Genomic DNA, 21,310 nt, shown 5'->3' with positions numbered 1-21,310 from the left:
GTCCCGGCACGTTCCCGGGCTGTACCTGGGGGTATCCCTGGCGGTCGGTGACCTGGAAGAGGTGCCAGTGCTCCCCGGTGCTGTTCTTCTTCAGCAGCAAGGTGAGGACCAGGGTGAAGGTGGGGGTCAGCCCCCGGGGGAACACCTGCCTGTGGGGACAGCTCTTGGGGTGGCTGGAGCCTATGGGGTGCTCTGGGCATGCAGCTGGCACCCAGGCTGGTAGCACCCACTTTCAGGTGGCAGCAGCACCCCAACAAACCCCCACCCACGCCCCTGTGGGTCCTGCCGTGCTCTGTCCCCACTGGTGGCACCCCAGGTGGCATCACAGCGGGTTCTGCCCCACGCCATGCACCCCAAAGATGTTGGTGAGGCTGCAGCGCCCAGGATTGAGCTGGCACCCCAAAATTTTGTCACTGTGGAGCCAGGAAATGCATCCATCATCCCCAAGGCGGCCCTGGCAGCCTTTCCCAGCTCGCTCACAGCTCATTCAACCACTGGAAGGAAATATTTCCTCCAGGCTCTGCTCCACTCCGGCCTTGGCTCCACACCCGCGGCTTTCCAAACCACTGCCCTGGAGCTGCACCAAGGGATGGGCACTGGGACGAGGCCAGCAGTGCCCTCTGCTCTCCATGGGGCACGGGGACACCCTGACGGGGCACCCCCAGGATGGCACAGCCCAGGCTGGCCCCATCTCCAGACACCCCAAGGCTGGATTTGGGATGCCAAGAGCCCCCGGCCAAGAGCAACACCAGGCTGGAGCATCCACCCTCCCTCCCGAAGCCATCCCGGGATTTGGCTGCCCAGGTTGGATCTCCTGGCCCTCCGGAGAGCCCCATGCCTACAGGGCTCTGTGCCAGCCCCGGGGCAATGCAGGGACACGCCGCAGCATTTCCTGCAGGAGCAGCTCCCGAGGACGTGGATCCGCTGCCACCCCGCCACGCCGCAGCGTCCCTGCCAGCCCTGGCACCGCGGGCACCAGAGGCAGAGGGGACACAGGCCAGTCACCCTGTGCCCCCCCGGCAGCCCCCCAAAATCCTGTTAGGAGCCTCTGGAGCTCGTCTGGACCCTGCGGGCTCTGCCAGCCACGGAGCAGCCACAGAGCCCTGCTAGAGCAAAGTTTGGCCACCACCCAGCAGGACGGGCTTTGCTTTCGAGGAGAAAGGTGTTGGGGCAGCCTCTGGGTGCCCGGTGTCCCCACGGGTGGCACGGAGCTGCCTGGCATCCCTGGCACTCCCTGGCACGAGCGAAGGGCAAAGCCCACCCAGCTCCACGCAGACCCCGACTTCACGACACCCAGAGGTGGCCTGGAGGAGCTTTTGGGTCACTCAGGGCCACCTGAGGGGTCACCAAGGCCACCTCACGGGTCAGCCAGTGCCACTCACCACGTGGGCTGGACCAGGGGCACGGTGCCCAGGCGCAGCACCGCCGGCCCCCGGGCGCTGCGGATCTTCTTGACGGACGAGATCTTCAGCAGGTCGAACCTCTTCACCAGGTTAAAACCTGCAGGACACAGCGGGGGACATGAGACCTGGCCCTGGGACAGGTGACAGTCCCCAGGCGGGTCACGGAGGTGTCAGGGGATGCCTGAGAGGGTCTTTCCTTACCCGTGACATTCTCATACTTGTCCCCAAGCAGATCCTCGTCCCAGAGGTGCGGGCACAGCTCCCCTGCGGGGAAAGCAGCGCAGCATTGTCACCGCAGTGTCCCCAGGAACCGTGGGACGAGCGGGGTGGGGACGCACAGAGCTCCCCAAGCCCACGAGGGCCTCGGGGTGCTGCCAGCCCCCGAGGCAGCGCCCCGAGCAAATCCCAACCCCGGGAACCAGGAGGAGGAGGCTGGAGTGCTCCGGGAGCAGCTCGGAGGGGACAGAGCTTGGGAGGGGACAGAGCTGGGAGGGGACAGAGCAGAGGGGACAGAGCTTGGAGGGGACAGAGTAGAGGGGACAAAGCTTGGGAGGGGACAGAACAGAGGGGACAGGGCTTGAGAAGGGACAGAGCTGGGAGGGGACAGAGCAGAGGGGACAGGGCTTGAGAGGGGACAGAGCTTGGGAGGGTACAGGGCTTGGGAGGGGACAGGGCTTGGGAGGGGACAGGGCTTGGGAGGGGACAGAGCAGAGGGACAGAGCTTGGGAGGGGACAGAGCTTCAGAGGGTACAGGGTTTGAGGGGACAGGGCTGGGAGGGAACAGAGCAGAGGGGACAGCTTCGGAAGGGACAGAGCTTTGGAAGGGACAGAGCTTTGGAAGGGACAGAGCAGAGGGGACAGAGCAGAGGGGACAGGGATTGAGAGGGGACAGAGCTGGGAGGGGACAGAGCTTGGGAGGGGACAGGGCTCAGAGGGGGCAGAGCTTCAGAGGGGACAGAGCAGAGGGGACAGAGCTTGGAGGGGACAGAACTTGGGAGGGGACAGAGCAGAGGGGACAGAGCTTGGAGGGGACAGAACTTGGGAGGGGACAGAGCAGAGGGGACAGAGCTTGGAGGGGACAGAGCAGAGGGACAGAGCTTGGGACGGAACAGAGCTTCAGAGGGTACAGGGTTTGAGGGAACAGGGCTGGGAGGGGACAGAGCTCAGAGGGGACAGAACTTGGAGAGGACAGAGCTTGGAGGGGACAGAGCAGAGGGGACAGAGCTTCGGAATGGACAGAGCTTGGAGGGGACAGAGCTTGGAGGGGACAGCGCTGGCCCTGCTGCCTCCCACGGGTGAAATGCTCTCCCCGGCTCCGGCGTGTTTCTCCTCCGAGCAGCCCCGCGGCTGGAATCAGCAGCAGGAGACTCGGCCGGGCGCCAGGGACACCCGCGGTGCCACCGAGAGCTGTCCCCTCGTGCCCCCTCCCGCTGCCGGCTCCGAGCCCTCGGGGACAGGCGTGAGGGTCCAGCCGGAGGCTGAGGAGCAGGAAATGGGAAATGCCGCGTCAGGCGCGGTCACGGGGGTGCTGCTGCTGTTTGCAAGGATAAATCCCAGCTCCGGCAGCACCGACCCACCTCCAGATGTGCCAGATGTCGGGAGGTGCGAGATAAAGGAGTAAACAAGGGGGTAGGGAGAGAGGGATTTGTTTTGTCTCCATGCAAACCGGCCCTGCAGGAGGATGGGCACCAAAAATTCTCAAAAATTCTCCCAAATCCTCCTCGGATGTTCCTGGCAGGTTTCTGACCCTCCCCCAAACCCCTGCCCACCTCTGTCCAAGAATTTGGCACCACCGTGGCTCATGCCCCAGGCTGACCACAAGGCCAGCAGCGGTGTGGGGACACATTCTGGGCCTGGGGACCAAAGTGACCACAGGGTCAGGGGTGTGGGGACATGCTGGACATGCTCTGGGCCTGGGGACCAGGCTGACACAGGGTCAGGGGTGTGGGGACACGCTCTGGGTGTGGGGACCAAAGTGACCACAGGGTCAGGGGTGTGGGGACATGCCCTGGGCCTGGGGACCAAAGTGACCACAGGGTCAGGGGTGTGGGGACATGCTCTGGGCCTGGGGACCAGGCTGACCACAGGGTCAGGGGTGTGGGGACATGCCCTGGGCCTGGGGACCAAAGTGACCACAGGGTCAGGGGTGTGGGGACATGCTGGGCATGCTCTGGGCCTGGGGACCCCAGCCAATGCCACAGCCATGAATGTCACTGTCACTGTCACCTGGGCAGGGGTCACCGAGGAGCATAAATCACCCCAGTGCGAACCCTTGGAAACCTCTCCCAGCCCTGCTGCTGCTCCCAAGGGAAAATCCCGCCTGGCCAGCGCTCTGGCACTCAGGAAAGGCCGGGACACGCGAGGCCACGCCGTGCCGGGCAGCAGGAGCGGGTGACAATGACAGTGTCCCCTCCTGGGCCAACCCGGGCTCCCCGGGGCTGAGCCACCGCTCCGCCCGCAGCCAGCCTGATGCAAGCCCGGTGACGCTTCCAGCGGCTCCTCTGCCGCGGCCCGGGGCTCATCCCACACCGGGAGCCACCGCCAGGCCGGGGACAGCGGGCAGAGCCGGGCTCATCCATCGCGGACACCCCCAGCCCTCCACCAGGCTGCTGCAGGGCCAGGAGGAGCCGTGGGGACGTGGGGGGCTGGTGGCAGCGGCGCGGTGGCTTTTGTCACCCCCAGGTCCCAGCCCAGCCCGGCCAGCTCGGGGTGCCCCCGGCCAGCGCCACACTCACATTTCCCGGTGCCAGCGGGGCCGGGCAGGGCGGGCACTGCGAGGAACAGGGGTGGAAGCTGGGAGCGGCCCCACGCACGGCCCGTGGCACCCCAAAACCCAGAGCACAAAGCCCCAAACCTCCAGAGCTCTTCCCGGCTCGCAGCTGGAGCCCAAACCTCCCTCGGGAGCTCCGTGCGTGCTCACCCACCCTGCCCGGGGCTGTCCTGGCTCACCCGCCCCGCCCGGAGCCGCTGGCACCGAGCGTCCCGGGCCGCGGAGTGCCCCGGCCCCATCGCTCCCTGCCGGCACGGCTGCGGGGCGGTGTCGGGGTGTCCCCCCGCAGCCGGACTCGCTCGGCTCCGCTCTCCCCGGCCCCTCGCCCGCACGGGATGCTGAGCAAAGCCCCGGCGCTCGCCCGGGAGCCGCCGCTCCGCGCCTGCCACAGCTGACGGTGCTCTGCCACCCCCGGGGCTGACCCTGCTGTGACAGGGACAGCGAGGAGGGAGGTGGCTCCCGGGGCTCCTTACCTTGCGCTGGCAGCGGCTCCGTCCCCTGGCAGGCGCTGAGGAGCCCGGCGAGCGCCAGGGCCCAGAGACCCCTCATGGTGCCCGTGGCACAGGCGCAGGGCCCGCACGGCCACCTGCAAGGGAGACACCCCGGGATGGGCACCTGGTGGCCACCAGCCCATGAGGTTGCCCACACCGGGAAAGCCACCAGCATGGAGTGGCACTGACCCTCCTGGCCATGGCCATGGCTCAGTTTTGGGGGTCAATGTGGTCCCCGCCCACCCCAAGCCTCAGCATCCCTGCGTGTCCGTGCCAAATTTACTCCAAACATTTGGAAATGCAACGGCTGAGGTTCCCCAGAGCGGAACCGGGCACCTCCTGCGTGCACCCACCCAGGGCGGTCTCACCACCTCCCGGTCCCGTGTGGATCCCGGGGTGTCCCGGCAGGTCACCCCGACCTGGCCCCCCTCCTGCTTCCTGCCACGAGGCAAGCCGGGGCCGGGACAGACGGACACGCTCGGCTTCAGGGGCTGCTGCCAGAGCGGGACGTGCGGCCCCGTTCTTCACCCCACGCTCCCCCCGGGACCCCCGGCAGCGGGGCCACCCCTGCCCTGCCCTGCCCGCCTGCTCGGCGCTCTCTCACACCCCCGGCTCTTCCCAGGCTCCCAGCACCGCTGTCCCCCGTGCCACAGCCCCTTCCTTCACCGCTTGTCCCCTGTGCTGCACCGGGCCCCGCTGGCCTGGCACTGCCCGCGCCCCCCGCTTCTGCCACCCGCCTGCACCCCGCTCCGCTCCGCGGCTCCCCCCGCCCGCTCCCCGCCTTCCCTGCGCCGCACCCTCCGCACCCGCGGGTCCCCGCGGCCCCGGGCCGTGATTAACTCGGGTGATTAACGGGGAACCCCTCCCCGGCCCGTCCCGCCGCGGGGCCGGGCTCCGCCGGGCTCCACCCGGCCCCGGTGCGGGGCTGCCCCGGGGCTCACCTGAGCGGGGCTCGGCGGGGACGGGGCTGTCGGGGGGGTGCGGGACACCGGGACTTCCTCCTGGGGAAACCGGGGACTCCTCTTGGGGACACCGGGATCTCCTCCTCGGGACACCGGGAACTCCTCCTGGGGACACCGGGAACTCCTCTTGGGGACACCGGGAACTCCGCCGCGGGACACCGGGAACTCCTTCTCGGGACACCGGGAGCTGCCGCGCCGCCCCCGCCGCCTTCCCCGCCTCCCTCCGGGGGAGCCCGAGCCGCCCCCCAAGCGCTGCCCGCCCTCCGCACCACCCCCGCAACCCGGGGGGGCTCCGACCGCCGCCCGCCTTCGCATCCCGCCCTCCTCCTCCTCCTCCTCCTCCTCCTCCTCCTCCTCCTCCTCCTCCTCCTCCAGCCCCGGGCGCCTCTCCCGGCAGCGCCTCCGCTCCTTCCCCCCGGCCCACAAGAGGAGAACCCCAATGCCGGGATGGGTTGGGTGTGTCCCATTCCCTGTCTGCCACCCCTGTCCCCAAGCCACCCTCTTCCTCCCCACAGGGAGCTGAAGGCCACCCGGCGCTGGCATCGCTGGGTACAATGTCCCCACGGCACGAGGGTGTCCCTCAAGGATGCCCCCGCACTGGCACGGCCCCGGGAGCAGCTCCGAGGCACGGCGACAGCCAGCCCGCTGTGTGACACCGAGCTGGTGTCCCCTCCCTGCGCCCTGCGGTGGCTTGGGGACAGCCTGGCTCGGGGCGAGGTGCCCGGGCTCAGATCGCTGCCACCATCCCTGCCGCTGGCACCGCCCGTCCATTGCCCGGAGCTGTGCCAGGGATCCGTGCCCGTCCCGCCGTGCCAGCCTGCAACGCTGCCCCGGGGCCTGGCTGCCCAGCTCTGCCCCATCCTCCCGTTCCCGTGCGTGCCAGGCCGCCCTGACCCCCCAAAACCAGACAGGGAACGAGCCCAGCTGATGCAATTTTGGGTCTGCAGGGTGCCAAGCATCTGCTGGCATCGCTACGGCTGTGCCACCGTGCTGGGTGACACAGGACACCCGGGATGGCTCAGCTGGAGTGGCACAGGACATCTGGGATGGCTCAGCTGGAGTGGCACAGGACACCGGGGATGGCTCAGCTGCCACCGTGCTGGGGTGGCACAGGACATCTGGGATGGCTCAGCTCAGCTGGGGTGACACAGGACACCGGGGATGGCTCAACCGCCACCATGCTGAGGTGGCACAGGACACCCGGGATGGCTCAGCCGCGTTTTCTCCCAAATTGTGATGGATCTATTCGGGCTGCAGCTTTAGAGACGCGTGAGGGACGCATGGATCTCAATAAACTCGCTAATTAACAACTGCTGCTTATGCTGAGGCAGTAAATAAGCTGTCGTGGCTCTTGCCCGCCAGGCCCGGCGACGTGGTGACAATGCTCCCGCGAGGTGCCTGCTGAGGTAATTAAGGGTAATTAAAGCAAGCGGGAACGAAAGCACAGCGAAAACTCTCCTCGCTCTGGCGTTTGGGATGATTTTTCACCTCGAGCTCTTCTTTGTTTGGGGCCACCCAGCAGCGGTGAACCTGGGTTTGTGTGTCCTGGGAGTGGGGGGCACGGCCCCAAAAGTGTCCCCAAATCCCATCCCAACCCCAGAACAGAGCAGGGATGAGGGGCAGCCCCGTCCCACCCTCTGCAGCTCCCGGGAGCCTCAATTCAGCTGCAAAACGCTGTGGCACCCTTCCCGCTGCCGTCATCGTGCTGCTGAGCTGCCCCCCCAAAAACCCACCCGGGGAGGGGCTGGGAACCGCGGGCAGGGGGCTGGTGCCAGCCCTGAACCCCCCAAAAACCCACCCGGGGAATGCTCCAGCCGCGGGCAGGGGGCTCCGAACCAGCCCTGAACCCCCCAAAAACCCACCCGGGGAATGCTCCAGCCGCGGGCAGGGGGCTGGTGCCAACCTTGAGCCCCCCAAACCCCTCATTTTCCCTCACTTCCCAGGGTGCTCCCCTGGTTTCTTTGTCCCCAAATCCGTGTCACAAAGGCACCCCGACACCCCCAGGGATGTGGAACCCCCCGCTCCGCGCAGCTCCTGCTTCCCGGGGCTGCTCCAGAGCCCGGGCTCGGCATTTCCAGAGGGGAAAAAAAAGCAGCCGGATCCCAAAACTCCGCCTTGGAGCGGCGCCCGGCGGGGGGATGGAAAGCAGGATCCCGCAGCCCCCGCCGCCATCCCATCATGGAAAACTCAGAGGCACGCTGCGCTTCCAAGAAACTGCCGCGCCGCCTGCCAAAAAACACGAGCCGGAGCAGAGCCCGACAATTTTGGGGCTGGGAGAGAATTTTGACCTCCGAGCCCGAAGCGGCACCGAGGTTGTGTTACCCTGGGGGCTCCCCACTTCTCATCCCCCCACCCAAAAAGTTTCCCCAAATCCAGCGGATGAGGATTTGGGGTGACGCCGTCCGGACCGCGCTGGCTCAGAGGCAGCTGCCGGCCTGGACGAGGCGCAGGAGGGAATTCCTGCGGTGAGGATTTCAGCTGCTCAGCAGGAATTTTGCACCAATCCAGGCACAATTCCCCCCTCCCCTCCTAAAAATTCCAGCCAGGAAGGAACGATCCGGCAGGAATTCTTTCCAGCATCCTCGGGCCGTTTGTACCCGCGGTGCTAGAACAGCAATTTTTTGTCTCTTTTTGGTGAAGTTTTCTTGCCCGGAGGAGGAGTTCCCGTCCCCCCCGCGCAGCCTCAGAGCGGCTTCTCCATCATTTCCGCCCCCCAATCCGCACATTTTTGGCCCATTTTGGTGGCGGGGGGGACACAGCCTGGCTCCCATGGGAGCTGCGGATGGAAAAGGCTCCGGAGCTCTGGGATCTGCTCGGAGCCACCCTGCAGGACTGGGGGCTGTCCCCTGTCCCCTTAAAGCTGGGACACACCGCGAGGCTGCGCCTCTCGCCCGGGCTCCGTTCCCTCGCCCCATCTGGCGTCTCCACGAGTAATAAAAGCTGTTAATTGCCAACAGATGCCCCAGGAAACCCTGGCGCTGCCTCTCGCCGCTCTGCGTTTGGCTGGGAAGGAGAGGAGGGGAGCTGGAGCAGGTCCCGGATCCCCCAAAAGCAGGGGGCGGGGAGGCGGGGGGATCCCAGTGCGTGGCAGCTCCCAGAAAGCAGAGCTGGAGGATGCGGCTGCAGAATTTCCAGCAGAATTTCCAGCAGAATTAGGGAGCAGCGGGGGGACACCCCAGGGAAGGGGATGGTGACCCTGACCCGCACCCTCCATGGGGCTGGGAGCTACGCCCGAGCCCCACAGCAGCCCCTGGCCGTGCCAGGACCGGTCACCCACGGTCCTGAGCCCTGGCATGGACAGCCAAAATCCTTGTGCTCGTGGCAGTGCCCTCCCTGTGCACCCTTAGGAGGTGGCAGCGGAATAATTTGGCTTCTTCCACCCCCTCCTCCTCTTCGCTCCCATCACCACGTTGGAACCCAAATGGGTTTTTCCAGTGCCCCAAACCTGAACTGGGCACTGCTGGGATAAACTGGGTTATAAAATTGGTACTTCCATGCCCTGGGGGGGCTGGGCAGAGGCTCCCCCACTCCAAGGGTCACATCCTGGCCCAGTGCCCCGGCACTGGGGCTGGGAGCAGTGCCAAGGTCCAAACTGGGCAGTGCCCACCAGCCCAAACTGGGCAGTGCCCTTTGCTCTCTCCAAACCTGTCCTGTGCACGGGAAGCCCTCAGGAAGCTCAGGAGGCTTTTCCAGAGGGAAGGAACAGCCCTGAGCGGGATCTGCTCCCACCACGGCACCGCCACGGCTCTCCCAGCGGGAGGATTTCGGTGCCGCCATCCCACCACGGATCAAAATCTCATGCCAGCCGTGCTGAGAGCCACCAGCAGAGATGTCCTGACCCAGCTCCTGCTCTGGGCATTCCCACCACAGCTGCTGGTCCTGCTCCGGATGCTGGGATGCTCCGGCAGCGCCGGGCAGCCCACCTGGAGCGGCTCCGCGTGGTGCCGACCTCCGAGGCACTGATTTACTCACTGATTAATCAATCCATAATTACTGCTCCCGGTTCCCGTGATCAGATGTTCCTTTGCAGGATCAGGCCTGCTCGGTGAGGGGGGGGAATTTTGGGGCAGAGCAGGGGTGACACCGGGTGACAGCCACCGCCGGGAGAAGCACGAGGCGGCGGCCGCGGCCCCACGGCACCACAGAGAGTGAACTTTTATTTCCAACAACGACAGCACCTGCCCCGTGGGGTGGGGACAGTGGGGAGGGCTGGGAGGGGGCGGCCGCGGGGGTCCCGGGGTTGGGGGGGGGGTCCCGGGGGGCGGCCGCTCGCGTGCACACGGTGCACGGCGTGAAGAAACATCCCGGTAGAAAAGAACGAAGGTCTGAGGGCCTCGACGGCCGGTCCTGCCCCGGGGTGGGGGTGCAGGCGTGAGCGTGGGGGAGCATTTTTGGGGCTGGGGGGAAAGGCCGCGGGTCCTCTCCACACCCGCGTCCTGGGGGTGGCAGGAGGAGGAACCGCGGGAGGATGAACGGGAGGCGGCTCTCCCGGGCTTGGGGGGAAAACGGCTCCGACCAGGCAGGGACCCCCCCCGGCTGCCCCCGGAGCACGGAGCAAACCCAGCGCGGCCGGGGCGCGGCGGCGGCGGCGGGCACGGGGCTCACACCTCCGTCTGGAAGTCGCCATCGGCCGCGTCCAGGCCGCCGCAGGGGCTGTCCCAGTCTGCCCGGCACAGCTCCAGCCGGTCCCGCTGGGCGCTGGGCAGCGAGCCCAGCGTCATCGCCTTGAAGGTGCTCCACGGCTTGGGCGGCGCGGCCGGAGCCTTCGGCCGCTGCTCCTCGGGGCTGGTCACATCCTGCAGGGCGAGGGGCGGCTGTGGCCAGCAGTGCCTGGCTCTGCCCCGCAGCCACCTCCTGCCCTCCCCAGGATGGGATGGGACAACCCCCATGGGGGGGTTCAGGACTTACGTTGGCCGTGCTCTTGTCCCCGCCGCCCGACGAGACGCTCCACCGCTTTTCTCGCTGCGGAAAAACCCCAGCGCTCAGCCCCGGCGGCGCCCCTGGGTGCCCTCCATCTCCCCGGGGTGCCACAGTCCATGCAGGAGGAGGTAAAGGCTTGCAGGGTGCACACCAGGGCAGGACGGGGCCTCCAGGACCTCACCTTGGAGGAGCCGGTGGACGGAGCCCGGTACCGGTCCAGCGTGTGGAATTTCTGGTTGAGCTCGTGGTAGAGCTCGGAGTGGCGTTTCCGTGTGTGCATCACCTTCTGCGGGGGCAGAGCAGAGCCTGTGGCCATCGGCGCTGCCCGCTGCCCCTCGGCCCTGTCCCCTGCCCCTCGGCATTGTCCCTTGGCACTGCCCACTGTCTCTTGGCACTGTCCCCTGTCCCCTTTCCCTCAGCACTGTCCCCTGTCCCTCAGCACTGTCCCTCAGCACTGTCCCCTGTCCCCTCTTCCCTGTCCCCTTTCCCTCGGCACTGTCCCCTGTCCCTCAGCACTGTCCCCTTCCCCTCGGCACTGTCCCTTGTCCCTCAGCACTGTCCCCTGTCCCCTGTCCCACAACACTGTCCCCTGTCCCTCGGCACTGCCCACTGTCTCTCGGCGCTGTCCCCTGCCCCTCGGCATTGTCCCTTGGCACTGCCCACTGTCCCTTGGCATTGTCCCCTGTCCCCTTTCCCTCAGCACTGTCCCCTCTCCCCTTGGCACTGTCCCCTGCCCCTCGGCACTGTCCCTCGGCACTGTCCCCTGTCCCTCAACACTGTCCCTCGGCACTGTCCCCTGTCCCCTGTCCCCATCCCTGCGTCCCACACAAGCAGCAGAGCCCGCTCCATGCCCAGCGCCGGTGTTTTCCGGCAGAGCCATCGCTTGCTGCTGCCCTGCTTCCACCCCCTCCGAGCTCAGGAGCTGCCAGCAGGGCGAAGGAGCGGGGACAAAGCGGATCGGTCCCCACGGTGGCACCGGTGCCGCCTCCGTGGCGGGACTTACCTCGAAGTCCAGGTCAGAGTACCGCAACCTCTTCCTCTGGCGGGGGCACAGGCAGGAGCGGGGGGAGGAGATGGAGAAGAAAAGGGAAAGGTCTTTGCAGGGCCGGGATGAGGAGGAACAGGGTTTGGGGGCTCATGCCAGCCCCAATCCATGCCCGGCTGGGGACACGGAGCTCATCCCGCCGAGGGTGGGATGGCCGGGGGGGGAATTCATGCGAGCCCACACGTGCAATCGTGTCCCTCCCCACGCTTGTGCCCGCGGGCAGCAGCCCCCCGCTCACCTCCAGCGACCCCACTTTCATGGCAGAGCCGGGCACGGTGCGGGGCATGGTGCGGCTGCGCTCCGACAGCTCCGAGGCCAGGATCTGCCTCACCGTGGGATGATGCTGCTTGAACTGGAGGCCGTAGGGCGCCTTCACCGTGGCGTAGGGCTGGTTGAGGTTCACGTTGACGTGATCCACCGCCACAAAACCGGGATAGGCGTCCCCTTCGACCGCCGGGCGCCCCGTCCCGCCGGGCACCGCCTCCTCCGCGCCGGCACCGAGCGTCGCCTCGTCCCGGGGGAAAGGCTTGAGGCTGCCGGTGCGGCGGGGCAGCATCATGTAATCGCTCTCGCGGGGGGCCTCCGGGGCCCGGATCCAGCCGTATTCCAGGGGCCGCAGGCTGCTCTCGGTGCACAGGTAAACGGGGCCCGGCGCCTCCAGGCCGAGCTGCTGCGCCGGCGGCTCGCCCAGCTCGGTCAGCCCCGCCACCACGTTGGGCGTCATCTTGGGCACCTGCACCAGGATGCTGGCGGGGGGGATGTTCCCGGGCAGGCTGGAGAAGCCCAGGCCGCCCTCCGAGGTCGTGTTGAGCTTGGGGTCTTCGTCGCCGTCCAGGGAGATGCGGGACAAGGTACCCGTGATGGTGGCGGGGTTGCAGGTGTTCACCTCTTTGAACAGCACTGCAGGCAGGGAGCGGGGTCAGAGCCGGCCCCGGGGGTCCCGCGGAGGGTGGGGGGACACGGGACAGACCCCCTGGCTGGTGCTGCCCGTCCCTCCCAGGTGCGGCAAGGTGACAACAGAGGGGAGCTCACCTGTCTGACACGCCAGGTCAACGTCCTTTTCAAAATCTGTCTATAAAAATCCAGAAAGAAGGGAGAGAGCGAGAGAGAGAGAGAGAGGAGACAGAGAGAGGGAGAGAGACGGGGAAATGAAGCACCACGGCCGGCACGGGGCAGCGGCGGGGTCTGCGGGCTGGGGGACCCCACTCACCAGGATCTGCACCTGCCCGTTCTTGCAGGAGTCGGGCGAGTTTTCATTCTCCTCGCTCCTGCACCCCCCCATCTGACACTTGACCACGTCCTGGACCTGCGGGGACAGAGCCGGTCACGGCCCCGCGGCCAGGGCTGGCCCCTGGTAGCCCTGCGGGGACAGAGCCGGTCACGGCTCCCGGCCCCCGGCTGACCTCTCGGCGCAGGAAGCCGTGCACGGTGATGATGACGAAGCCCTGGACGGAGTTGAAGACGGCGAAGAGGACCTGGAAGAGGATGGAGCGCCGGTCGGTCATGGCGAGCACGGCCGACATCCAGGTCAGCGCCAGCAGAGGCAGGACCACGCAGGAGCTCCACAGCGATGCCCTGGCGCAGGGAGAGAGGGGCCGGGGTGAGCCCGCGGGGTGGGATTGCCCCGGGGCAGCCCCCCCCGAGCACGGCCCCCCTCCCCAGCAGCAGCCCCCCGAGCCCCCCAAAGCACGGCCGGGGCTGTGTGACCCAGCTGTCCCCTCTTCCTCGGTGTCCCCAAGGAGGGCTGAGGGGACCTGTGGGCTCCAGCAGCACCCCCCAGGTGTGTCCCTGTCCCCTCACAGCCACAGGGTGCTGGGGGGGGACGCGGGGCCACCGCCACCCTCCCACGGCCACCGCAACAGCAGAGAGGGGATTTTGATTTTGATTTTTTTTTTTTTATTTTTTATTTTTTTTTAGCAGCGAATTTTGGGGCTGCCTCTGCCGCGACTAAACCCCCGTGAGCGAGGACTTCGGCAGCCTCTGGAAGAGGGTCCCGGAGACAACCCCCCCGAGCTTGTGCCCCCCCACCTTTAGGCCAGAAGAGCCCCCCCCAAACCCCAGCGATGAGGTGACCTGCCATGGGGAAGCCATGCCATGCAGACGTGATGGGACACCCCGCCCCGAGCACAGAGCATCACCCTTCCTTCCTTCCTTCCTTCCTTTCTTCCCCTCGGGGACCCCCAAGCCGCCCCCCAACCCCTTCGGGGAGATGCCCAGAGCCCCCCCACACACACCCCCACCCCACACCCCGCGCTGTGCTCGGGGCGGGGGGCACGGGACTGGCACTAACATGGCACTGCTGGCGGTGGCGGAGGTCATGGCCGCGCTGGACACCACGCCGCACTTGGTGCATTTCAGCAGCAGGCTGCCGCACGGGGGGGGCTTGGAGCTAGCAGCCCAGCGACCCCCCGGCGCCCCACGGCCAGGACCGGGCCACGCGGGGGTGAGGGGCAGCGGGGTGGGGAGGGGGATGCAGGCACGGGAGCAAGGCAGGAGGGCGGGGAGGGGATGGACAGATGGACGGAGGGATGGATGGACACACACAGGCAAGAAGCGAATGGGAGGGGGAGAAGAAAGAGAGAGAAAGAGAGAAAGAAAGCGCCGGGTTAGTCGAGGGCGGCAGCTGTTAATGGCGAGGGGGGTGGGCAAGCGGCAGGGGAGGGGGCGGGCACGGAGGGGGGGCTGCGGCCTGCGGACCCCCCTTTCCCCGAGGGAAGGAGCGGGGGTGGTTGCCCCCCAAATTCTGCCCCTCCAGCAGCCCCCAGCAAAGGGCTGCGCTCACCCCCGCCGCCCACCGCTGCGGGGAAATCTGCCCCACCCGGGGCACCCCCCGTGCCCAGCCCCCCCGGCAGGGTGCGGGGGTCGGGGGGCAGCCCCGGGGACCCCCCCACCACCACCCCGAGGGGCGCAGGGCACTTACCCAGCTCGCTGCTTTTTGGACTTATCTGAAATGCCCTCGCGGGACATGAGCTTGTTGAAGACGATGATGCCCACCAGCATGTTCACCTGCGGGAGGGTGGGCACAGACCTGGCACGGAGCCCCCTGCCCGCGGCTGGGGCACCTCCCAGGTGGGTTTTTGGGGGGCTCAGGGCTGGCACGGACCCCCTGCCTGTGGATCCCAGCCCCCCTCGGGGTGGGTTTTGGGGGGCTCAGGGCTGGCACGGAGCCCCCTGCCCACGGCTCCCAGCCCCCCCCCCCGGGTGGGTTTTGGGGGGTGCAGGGTTTTGGGGGGCAGCTCACCAGCACGATGACAGCAGCGGGTCCCACGAAGGCATAGAGCAATCCGCCCTCCAGCGAGAGCCAGCAGCTGCAGGGGACCGCGGGTGACGGGTCAGGGGACAGCCCTGTGGCCGTGCCCTGCTCGCAGCCAGCCCCGCCCCGTGTCCCCTGTCCCCTTTCCCCTGTCCCTGTCCCCTGTCCCATGTCCCCATGTCCCCTGTCCCTCTCCCTGTCCCTGTCCCCTGTCCCTGTCCCCTGTCCCCTGTCCCCCTGTCCCCTTTCCCCTGTCCCCTGTCCCCTGTCCCCTGTCCCCTGTCCCCTGTCCCCTGTCCCCTGTCCCCTGTCCCATGTCCCCTGTCCCTCTCCCTGTCCCTGTCCCCATGTCCCCTGTCCCCTGTCCCCTGTCCCCCTGTCCCCTGTCCCCTGTCCCCTGTCCCCTGTCCCTTTTCCCCTGTCCCCTGTCCCCTTTCCCCTGTCCCATGTCCCCGTCCCCTGTCCCTGTCCCTGTCCCCATTCCCTGTCCCTTGTCCCCTGTCCCCGTCCCCTGTCTCCTTTCCCCTGTCCCCTGTTCCCTGTCCCCTGTCCCTGTCCCTGTCCCCTGTCCCTGTCCCCTGTCCCCTGTTCCCTGTCCCCTGTCCCCTGTCCCTGTCCCTGTCCCCACGTACTAGCTCGCTGTCCCGTAGCCTTTGGTCCGTGTGAAGCCGACGGACACGGCGACAACGAGGGCTGGCAAGCCTGGAGAGGGGACACGGGGCTGGAGGAGCAGGAGGAAGGTGGCACTGTCCCCTCCCCGTGCCAACCCCAGGGGTGGGGACAGCGCTGGAGCTCCTCTGACAGCTCCCCACGGCCTGAGGGTGCCCCAACGGAGACACCTGGCGCTGCTTTCCTCCGCCGTGCCTCAGTTTCCCTCCTGCTGAGCCAGCAGGGTGGGCGAGGGGTGCCCCGCTCCGGGGCAGGCCGGGCTCTTACCCCATCCCAGGCACAGGAAGCGTTTCCTGACCAGGCGTGTCCGGATCCGGCCGATCACCGCCAGGTAGGACTGCCACGCCTCGGTCAGCACCCAGCAGAAGGACGAGAGGAAGAAGAAGTGGAGGAAGGCGGCGGTCATGGTGCACACGCCCTGCAGGGTGGGGACACGGCGACATCAGGGGGACACGGGCCACGTGCTGGCACCGCGGTGGTTAAAGCCCCACGCCCCCGGCGAGGTTGGTGTGGAGTTAATCCCGGGATCGAGTTAATCCAAATCCAATCTGCGGCCGGGAGCCAGCGGGGGACCAGGCGAGTGGCCTGGGACGCCAGCAGCGAGGGTGACAGGGTGGTGGCAGGGTGGTGGCACCCACCTTGCTGAGCATCTGGGACTGGCCCACGAGGATGAGGATGTTGGAAGCCAGGATGGAGACGCAGAAGTTGAGCAGGATGATGGAGCGCTCCGACTTGATGAACCTGCGGCAGGAGCGGCGTGGGGCCAGCCTGTCCCTGTCCCTGTCCCTGTCCCTGTCCCTGTCCCCCGTCCCTGTCCCTGTCCCTGTCCCTGTCCCCCGTCCCTGTCCCCGTCCCCATCCTGTCCCATCTCTGTCCCTTGTCCCTGTCCCTGTCCCCATCTGTCCCTGTCCCCGTCCCTGTCCCTGTCCCCATCCCTGTCCCTGTCCCTGTCCCTGTCCCCATCCCTGTCCCTTGTCCCATGCCGCCACAGGGGCAGGGACAGTCCCAGGCAGATTCTCCCACCCAGGTTCTCCATTCCCATTAATCCCACGGAAGTTCAGCCTTCCCTGGTGCCATGTCCCCTCTTGTCACCCCCCTCCCCACACAACCTCACACCCCAGGTGCCCCCCGGTGCCCCCAGGTGCCCGCGTGTCCCTTGTCACCTCCAGAAGGCCGCGTAGATCACCAGCAGGGTCAGCAGGGCCATGCAGGACACGGCACAGCCGATCATCAGCGGCACCGACGGCGTCCCCGAGGGGTCCATGGCCTGGGGGGACACCGGGGGGGACAGGCTGAGCCCCCTGCCAGCCCCCTGCCCCCTCAACCCCCTCCCTGGGGACCCCCGGGTGCCCGAAGGGGTGGGTGGCAGTGGTGGCACAGCCCAAGGGGACTCCACGCCCACAGGGGACGCGGGTGGAATAGCAACGGGGTGCCCCCTCCCCTCCTGGCACCCTGTATGGAGCTCTGGGGACCACGGCAGCTCCTGCCCGCACAAACCCACCCTGCCGGGGGTTCTGGGGATGCTGGGGGTGCTGGGACCCTTCCCCTGGCTGCTGGGGGACACCCCCACCCTCCGGTGCCCACCTCGTCCTAGTAGGAAACGCTCCGTGCCCATCCCCACCCTCCCTCGGGACCGCCCCCACCCCGGCCGGGGGTCACCCCTCAGCCACACGGCGTGTCCCCAGCGGGCTGCTGGCTGTCCCCAGCCTGTCCCCTACCAGGTCTCGGGGCAGCTGGGCGAGCACGGCGAAGGTGGCGAGCTGGCGGCACTGGCACTTGGTGTGCGCCGGGAGGGTCTCCAGGGTTTGGCAGCTCTCCGTGTCCCAGTTTCCCAAGCCAGCATCCCTGATTAATGGGAAGAGAGCGAGGGAGAGCAATTTGAAATGATCAAACACCACGCGCAGCCCCTCCGGAGTTTGTTAACCCCTTCCTGGCCTTGCTAAGAAGGGCACTGCCAGGGGAGCCCCCTGAGCTTGGGGAGGGGGTGAAGCCATCCCTGTCCCGGGATGATCCAGCGGAAAGGCTTCGGGTTTAATCATCCCACGGAGATTTGGAGGGGAAGAAACATCACAGAGAGGGGCAGGGCTGTGCCAGGAACAGCCCCAAGAGCCCCCTGGCACCTGTGTCCCCTCCCAGGGGGGCGATGATTCCCTCTCTCCATGGGGACCTCTCCCACCATGGGGACCCTCCATTTTGGGGACCCCTCTGCTTTTGGGACCTCTCCTGCACTTGGGGACCCTTCTGCCATGGGGACTCTCCTGTTAGAAGGATCTCTGCACCGTGGAGACCCCTCTTTTTATGGGGACCCACCCCCTTGGGGACCCTCCTGCCATGGGGACCCCCCCAGTGAGGAGGCAGAGAGGGGGGTGGCACTGCCATGCTCAGGAAGAGCATCCACAGCTCCCAGCACGTCAGGAAAACCGGGAACTGGGTCTGTGGGACAGCTGCGGACTGTCCCTGGGGCTGGGTTGGGACCTGCCACGCTCATCACAGCCAGCACCTCCCCAGCGGTCCGGGGGATGAGGTGGAACCAGGGACCCCGAGCTGTGGCGCTCCCGTGGCTACCTGGGCAGGGGGCTGGCAGTGCCAGCCCGCAGCGCTGCCCGCCCCCCTTCCTGCCCTACTTTCCCTCATTCCTGCCAGCTCGAACAAATCACATCTGGCAGCCTGGCGCGGGCGGCCCCGCGGCCACATCGATCCCGTGGGAGCTCAGTTCACCCGTGCCAGTGGGGCTGGGATGCGGGAAGGGATGGCCCCGGCTCCTCGTCCTTGTTCCAATCCCTGCTCCCATCCCTGCTCCCATCCCTGTTCCCATCCCAGTGCTCCCATCCCTGTTCCCATCCCAGTGCTCCCATCCCTGTTCCCATCCCAGTGCTCCCATCCCTGTTCCCATCCCTGCTCCCATCCCTGTTCCCATCCCTGTTCCCATCCCTGCTCCCATCCCTGCTCCAATCCCTGCTCCAATCCCTGTTCCCATCCCTGCTCCCATCCCTGTTCCCATCCCTGTTCCCCTTTCCCTGCTCCTAATCCTGATCCCCATTCCTGTTCTCTGTTCCCATTCTCATCCCTGTTCCCTGCCTCTGCTGCAATCCCTGTTCCCATCTCTGCTCCAATTCCTGCTCCCATCCCTGTCCCCATCCCTGTCCCTGTTCCCTGTCCCTGCTTCCTGTCCCTGTTCCCTGTCCCCTGTTCCTGCTCCAATCCCTATTCCCTGTCCCCATCCCTGTCCCTGTTCCCTGTTCCCTGTTCCCTGTTCCCTGTTCCCTGTTCCCTGTTCCCTGTTCCTGTCCCTGTCCCCATCCCTGTCCCTGTTCCCTGTTCCAATCTCTGCTCCCTGTCCCCATCCCTGTTCCCTATCCCTGTTCCAATCCCTGCTCCCTGTCCCCGTCCCTGCTCCCCTCCCTCCCCGCAGCCCCCTGGCACTGCCAGCCCCACCCTGTCCCCAGCGTGTCCCCAGCGTGTCCCCAGCGTGTCCCCAGCGTGTCCCCGTGCCCCTCACTCACGTCCTCGAGTAGTCCCAGGTGACACACTGCGGGTGGGACGTGCCCTGCGGACACAGGGACAGGTTAGAGCTGCCCCCAGCCCTGTCCCCACCCCTCGGGGCCATGTGGCCCTTGGGGACATTCCCCGGCTGTCCCAGGGCTGGCACGATCCCACCGTGGGCACAGGGACGCGCCACGAACTGGGAGCTGCTGTGTCACCTCAGTGCCTGCAGGTGACAGGGACCCTGGTGGCACTGGGAGGGGACACAGTGAGGGGACAGCAGGGTGGCACACGGATGGCGTGGGCGGGGAAGGGGACACTCGTGGTGGCGATGATGACATGGGAGGGTTGATGATGAGGAAGGACAACGCCACGGGAGGGGACAGCCACCATGACAATGTGGGACAGGGGACACTCCCAGTGACACTCAGTGATGATGAGGGACACGAACAGTCACGGTGATGTGGAAAGGGGGACACGGGGGGACAAACACTGGTGACACTGGAGGGGGACACTGACGTTGATGTCGTGGGAGGAGGCACGCTGGTGACGGTGACGTGGGAGGGGACATTCACGGTGACACGGGAGAGGGACACTCACAGTGGTGCCATGGGTAGGGGGACACTCACGTTGGTGACATGGGAAGGGACATTCCCGATGCCAGGGGAGGGGACACTCATTGATAACATGGAAGGGACATTTTTGGTGCCAGGGGAGGGGACACTCACTTTGGTGACATGGGAAGGGGCATTCCCGATGCCAGGGAAGGGGACACTCACGTTGGTGACATGGGAAGGGACATTCCCGATGCCAGGGAAGGGGACACTCACGTTGATGATGTGGGACAGCTCCACCAGCACCAGCGGCTCGGCGGGCCGGGTCGGCGGGCGCACCGTCACCGTCAGCACCTTGGAGGTGACGGCCAGGGGGCTCCTGCGGGAAGGGACACGGGCTGTGACAGGCCGGGGGACAGCGGGGGACACCGCGGTGGCGGTGCCACTCACCTGGGCGGCGGCAGGATGAGCCCCAGCGTGCGGTACAGCACCGCCCCGATGACGAAGTGCGACGATTCCTCGGCTTCTGCGGAGAGAGCCACAGGCTCGGTGACACACGGGGTGCACGTGGGCACACCAGATGTGCACCCAGATGTGCGCTGGCACACACGCTGGGGTAACCCGCGCACGCCCCGGGGTGCGGCTCGCATGTGGGTGCGTGAATGGGAGCCAGATGTGAGCCCACATCTGCAGCAGGAGTGCCCTCGTGGGCGCCTCCAGATGTGCACGCTCACGTGTGCACACACCAGCCACGCTCCCAGATGTGTGGGCCCACACAGGCGTGCACACCCAGATGTGCAGGGTCACACACGTGTGCATATCTGGATGTGCAGGGTCACACACGCGTGTACGTCCAGATGTTCAGGAGCGCGTTCATGTTCACACCTGTGTGCACATCTGCACGCTCTCCAGGTGTGCCCACTCCCAACGTGCACACCTCCAGATGTGCAGGCACGTGTGCGCTTCCAGATGTGCACCCACGCGTGGATGTTCACACCTGTGTGTGCACACCTGCACGCTCCCAGATGCTCACACTCCCAGCGTTCACACCTCCAGATGTGCAAACACCCTGTCCCAGGCACTCAGGACCTTTCGGGTGGACACACGCCCACCTCCAGCTGTGCCCAGCCTGCCAGATGTGCGCACCCTGCCGCTCACCTGCCGAGGCGAGGCTCAGCACCTCCCTGGGGATGAAGAGCTTGTCCTCGGAGCTGCGGGCCCAGTCCTTCATGCCCCGCCGGCCCTTCATGGGGAAGTTGATGTCGCTGGACACGGCGGACACGGGCTCCCGCTGGATGCTGGTCACTGCCAGGGGACACGGGTGTCACCTCCCCGCTCCCGTGTCCCCCCTCAGGTGTCCCCAGGGCCGCCCCGCCGCTCACCCAGGTTGTCGGTGACAATGAGGGAGCTCTGGAAAGCCTTCAGCGCATTCCCCACCAGGTGGATGAAGTCCTCCACCACCTTCATCAGGTGCACGGAGCCGGGAGAGACCTGCAGGAGACGGGAGCAGCTCTGCAACCACCGGGATGTGACACCCCACACTGGGGACACCACCTTGGTGATGGGGACACCCCCTTGCTGATGAGGACATCCCCTTGGTGATGGGGACACCTCATTGGTGTTGGGGGACACCTCGTTGGTGATGGGGACACTCCATTGGTGATGAGGACACCCCCTTGGTGATTGGGACATCCCCTTGGTAATGGGGACACCATGTTGGTGATAGGAACACCCCCTTGGTGATGGGGACACCTCATTGG

The 21,310-nt window shown here is 66.8% G+C and overlaps 2 protein-coding genes across 9 annotated transcripts in view; both read right to left on the bottom strand.

Moving 5' to 3' along the window:
• COL16A1 (collagen type XVI alpha 1 chain) overlaps nucleotides 1-6,252 on the bottom strand; it is a 30,375-nt gene extending 24,123 nt beyond the window's left edge. Inside the window, exons 1-5 of the mRNA XM_077788512.2 lie at nucleotides 5,606-6,252; nucleotides 4,647-4,759; nucleotides 1,605-1,667; nucleotides 1,383-1,500; nucleotides 26-149 (exon numbers count right to left, since the gene is read on the bottom strand). Of these exons, the coding sequence (XP_077644638.2) occupies nucleotides 26-149; nucleotides 1,383-1,500; nucleotides 1,605-1,667; nucleotides 4,647-4,759; nucleotides 5,606-6,093 (906 nt within the window). The 5' untranslated portion in view covers nucleotides 6,094-6,252. The remainder of the gene's footprint in view (nucleotides 1-25; nucleotides 150-1,382; nucleotides 1,501-1,604; nucleotides 1,668-4,646; nucleotides 4,760-5,605) is intronic.
• A 3,504-nt stretch (nucleotides 6,253-9,756) lies between these two features.
• The window catches only part of ADGRB2 (adhesion G protein-coupled receptor B2), a 34,361-nt gene continuing 22,807 nt past the window's right edge, over nucleotides 9,757-21,310 (bottom strand). For 6 of the 8 annotated variants that reach the window (XM_077788549.2, XM_085559753.1, XM_085559754.1 and 3 more), the window contains 21 exons: nucleotides 20,933-21,041; nucleotides 20,709-20,855; nucleotides 20,001-20,076; nucleotides 19,827-19,929; nucleotides 19,017-19,060; nucleotides 17,232-17,358; nucleotides 16,677-16,780; nucleotides 16,152-16,254; nucleotides 15,781-15,931; nucleotides 15,477-15,546; nucleotides 14,833-14,899; nucleotides 14,512-14,597; nucleotides 13,882-13,980; nucleotides 12,995-13,166; nucleotides 12,802-12,897; nucleotides 12,624-12,663; nucleotides 11,830-12,491; nucleotides 11,550-11,585; nucleotides 10,728-10,832; nucleotides 10,535-10,588; nucleotides 9,757-10,422 (listed from right to left, as the gene is read on the bottom strand). In XM_077788549.2, the coding sequence (XP_077644675.2) occupies nucleotides 10,228-10,422; nucleotides 10,535-10,588; nucleotides 10,728-10,832; nucleotides 11,550-11,585; nucleotides 11,830-12,491; nucleotides 12,624-12,663; nucleotides 12,802-12,897; nucleotides 12,995-13,166; nucleotides 13,882-13,980; nucleotides 14,512-14,597; nucleotides 14,833-14,899; nucleotides 15,477-15,546; nucleotides 15,781-15,931; nucleotides 16,152-16,254; nucleotides 16,677-16,780; nucleotides 17,232-17,358; nucleotides 19,017-19,060; nucleotides 19,827-19,929; nucleotides 20,001-20,076; nucleotides 20,709-20,855; nucleotides 20,933-21,041 (2,646 nt within the window). In that variant the 3' untranslated portion in view covers nucleotides 9,757-10,227. The remainder of the gene's footprint in view (nucleotides 10,423-10,534; nucleotides 10,589-10,727; nucleotides 10,833-11,549; nucleotides 11,586-11,829; nucleotides 12,492-12,623; nucleotides 12,664-12,801; nucleotides 12,898-12,994; nucleotides 13,167-13,881; nucleotides 13,981-14,511; nucleotides 14,598-14,832; nucleotides 14,900-15,476; nucleotides 15,547-15,780; nucleotides 15,932-16,151; nucleotides 16,255-16,676; nucleotides 16,781-17,231; nucleotides 17,359-19,016; nucleotides 19,061-19,826; nucleotides 19,930-20,000; nucleotides 20,077-20,708; nucleotides 20,856-20,932; nucleotides 21,042-21,310) is intronic. The other 2 variants (XM_085559755.1, XM_085559759.1) reach the window with 1 other exon arrangement.

This window comes from Lonchura striata, chromosome 23 (genome assembly GCF_050655825.1).
Source record: "Lonchura striata isolate lonStrDom1 chromosome 23, ASM5065582v1, whole genome shotgun sequence".
Classification (NCBI taxonomy): domain Eukaryota; kingdom Metazoa; phylum Chordata; class Aves; order Passeriformes; family Estrildidae; genus Lonchura; species Lonchura striata.
The sequence above is the reverse complement of the archived record's forward strand: the minus strand, read 5'-3'. Positions and strand labels throughout refer to the sequence as shown.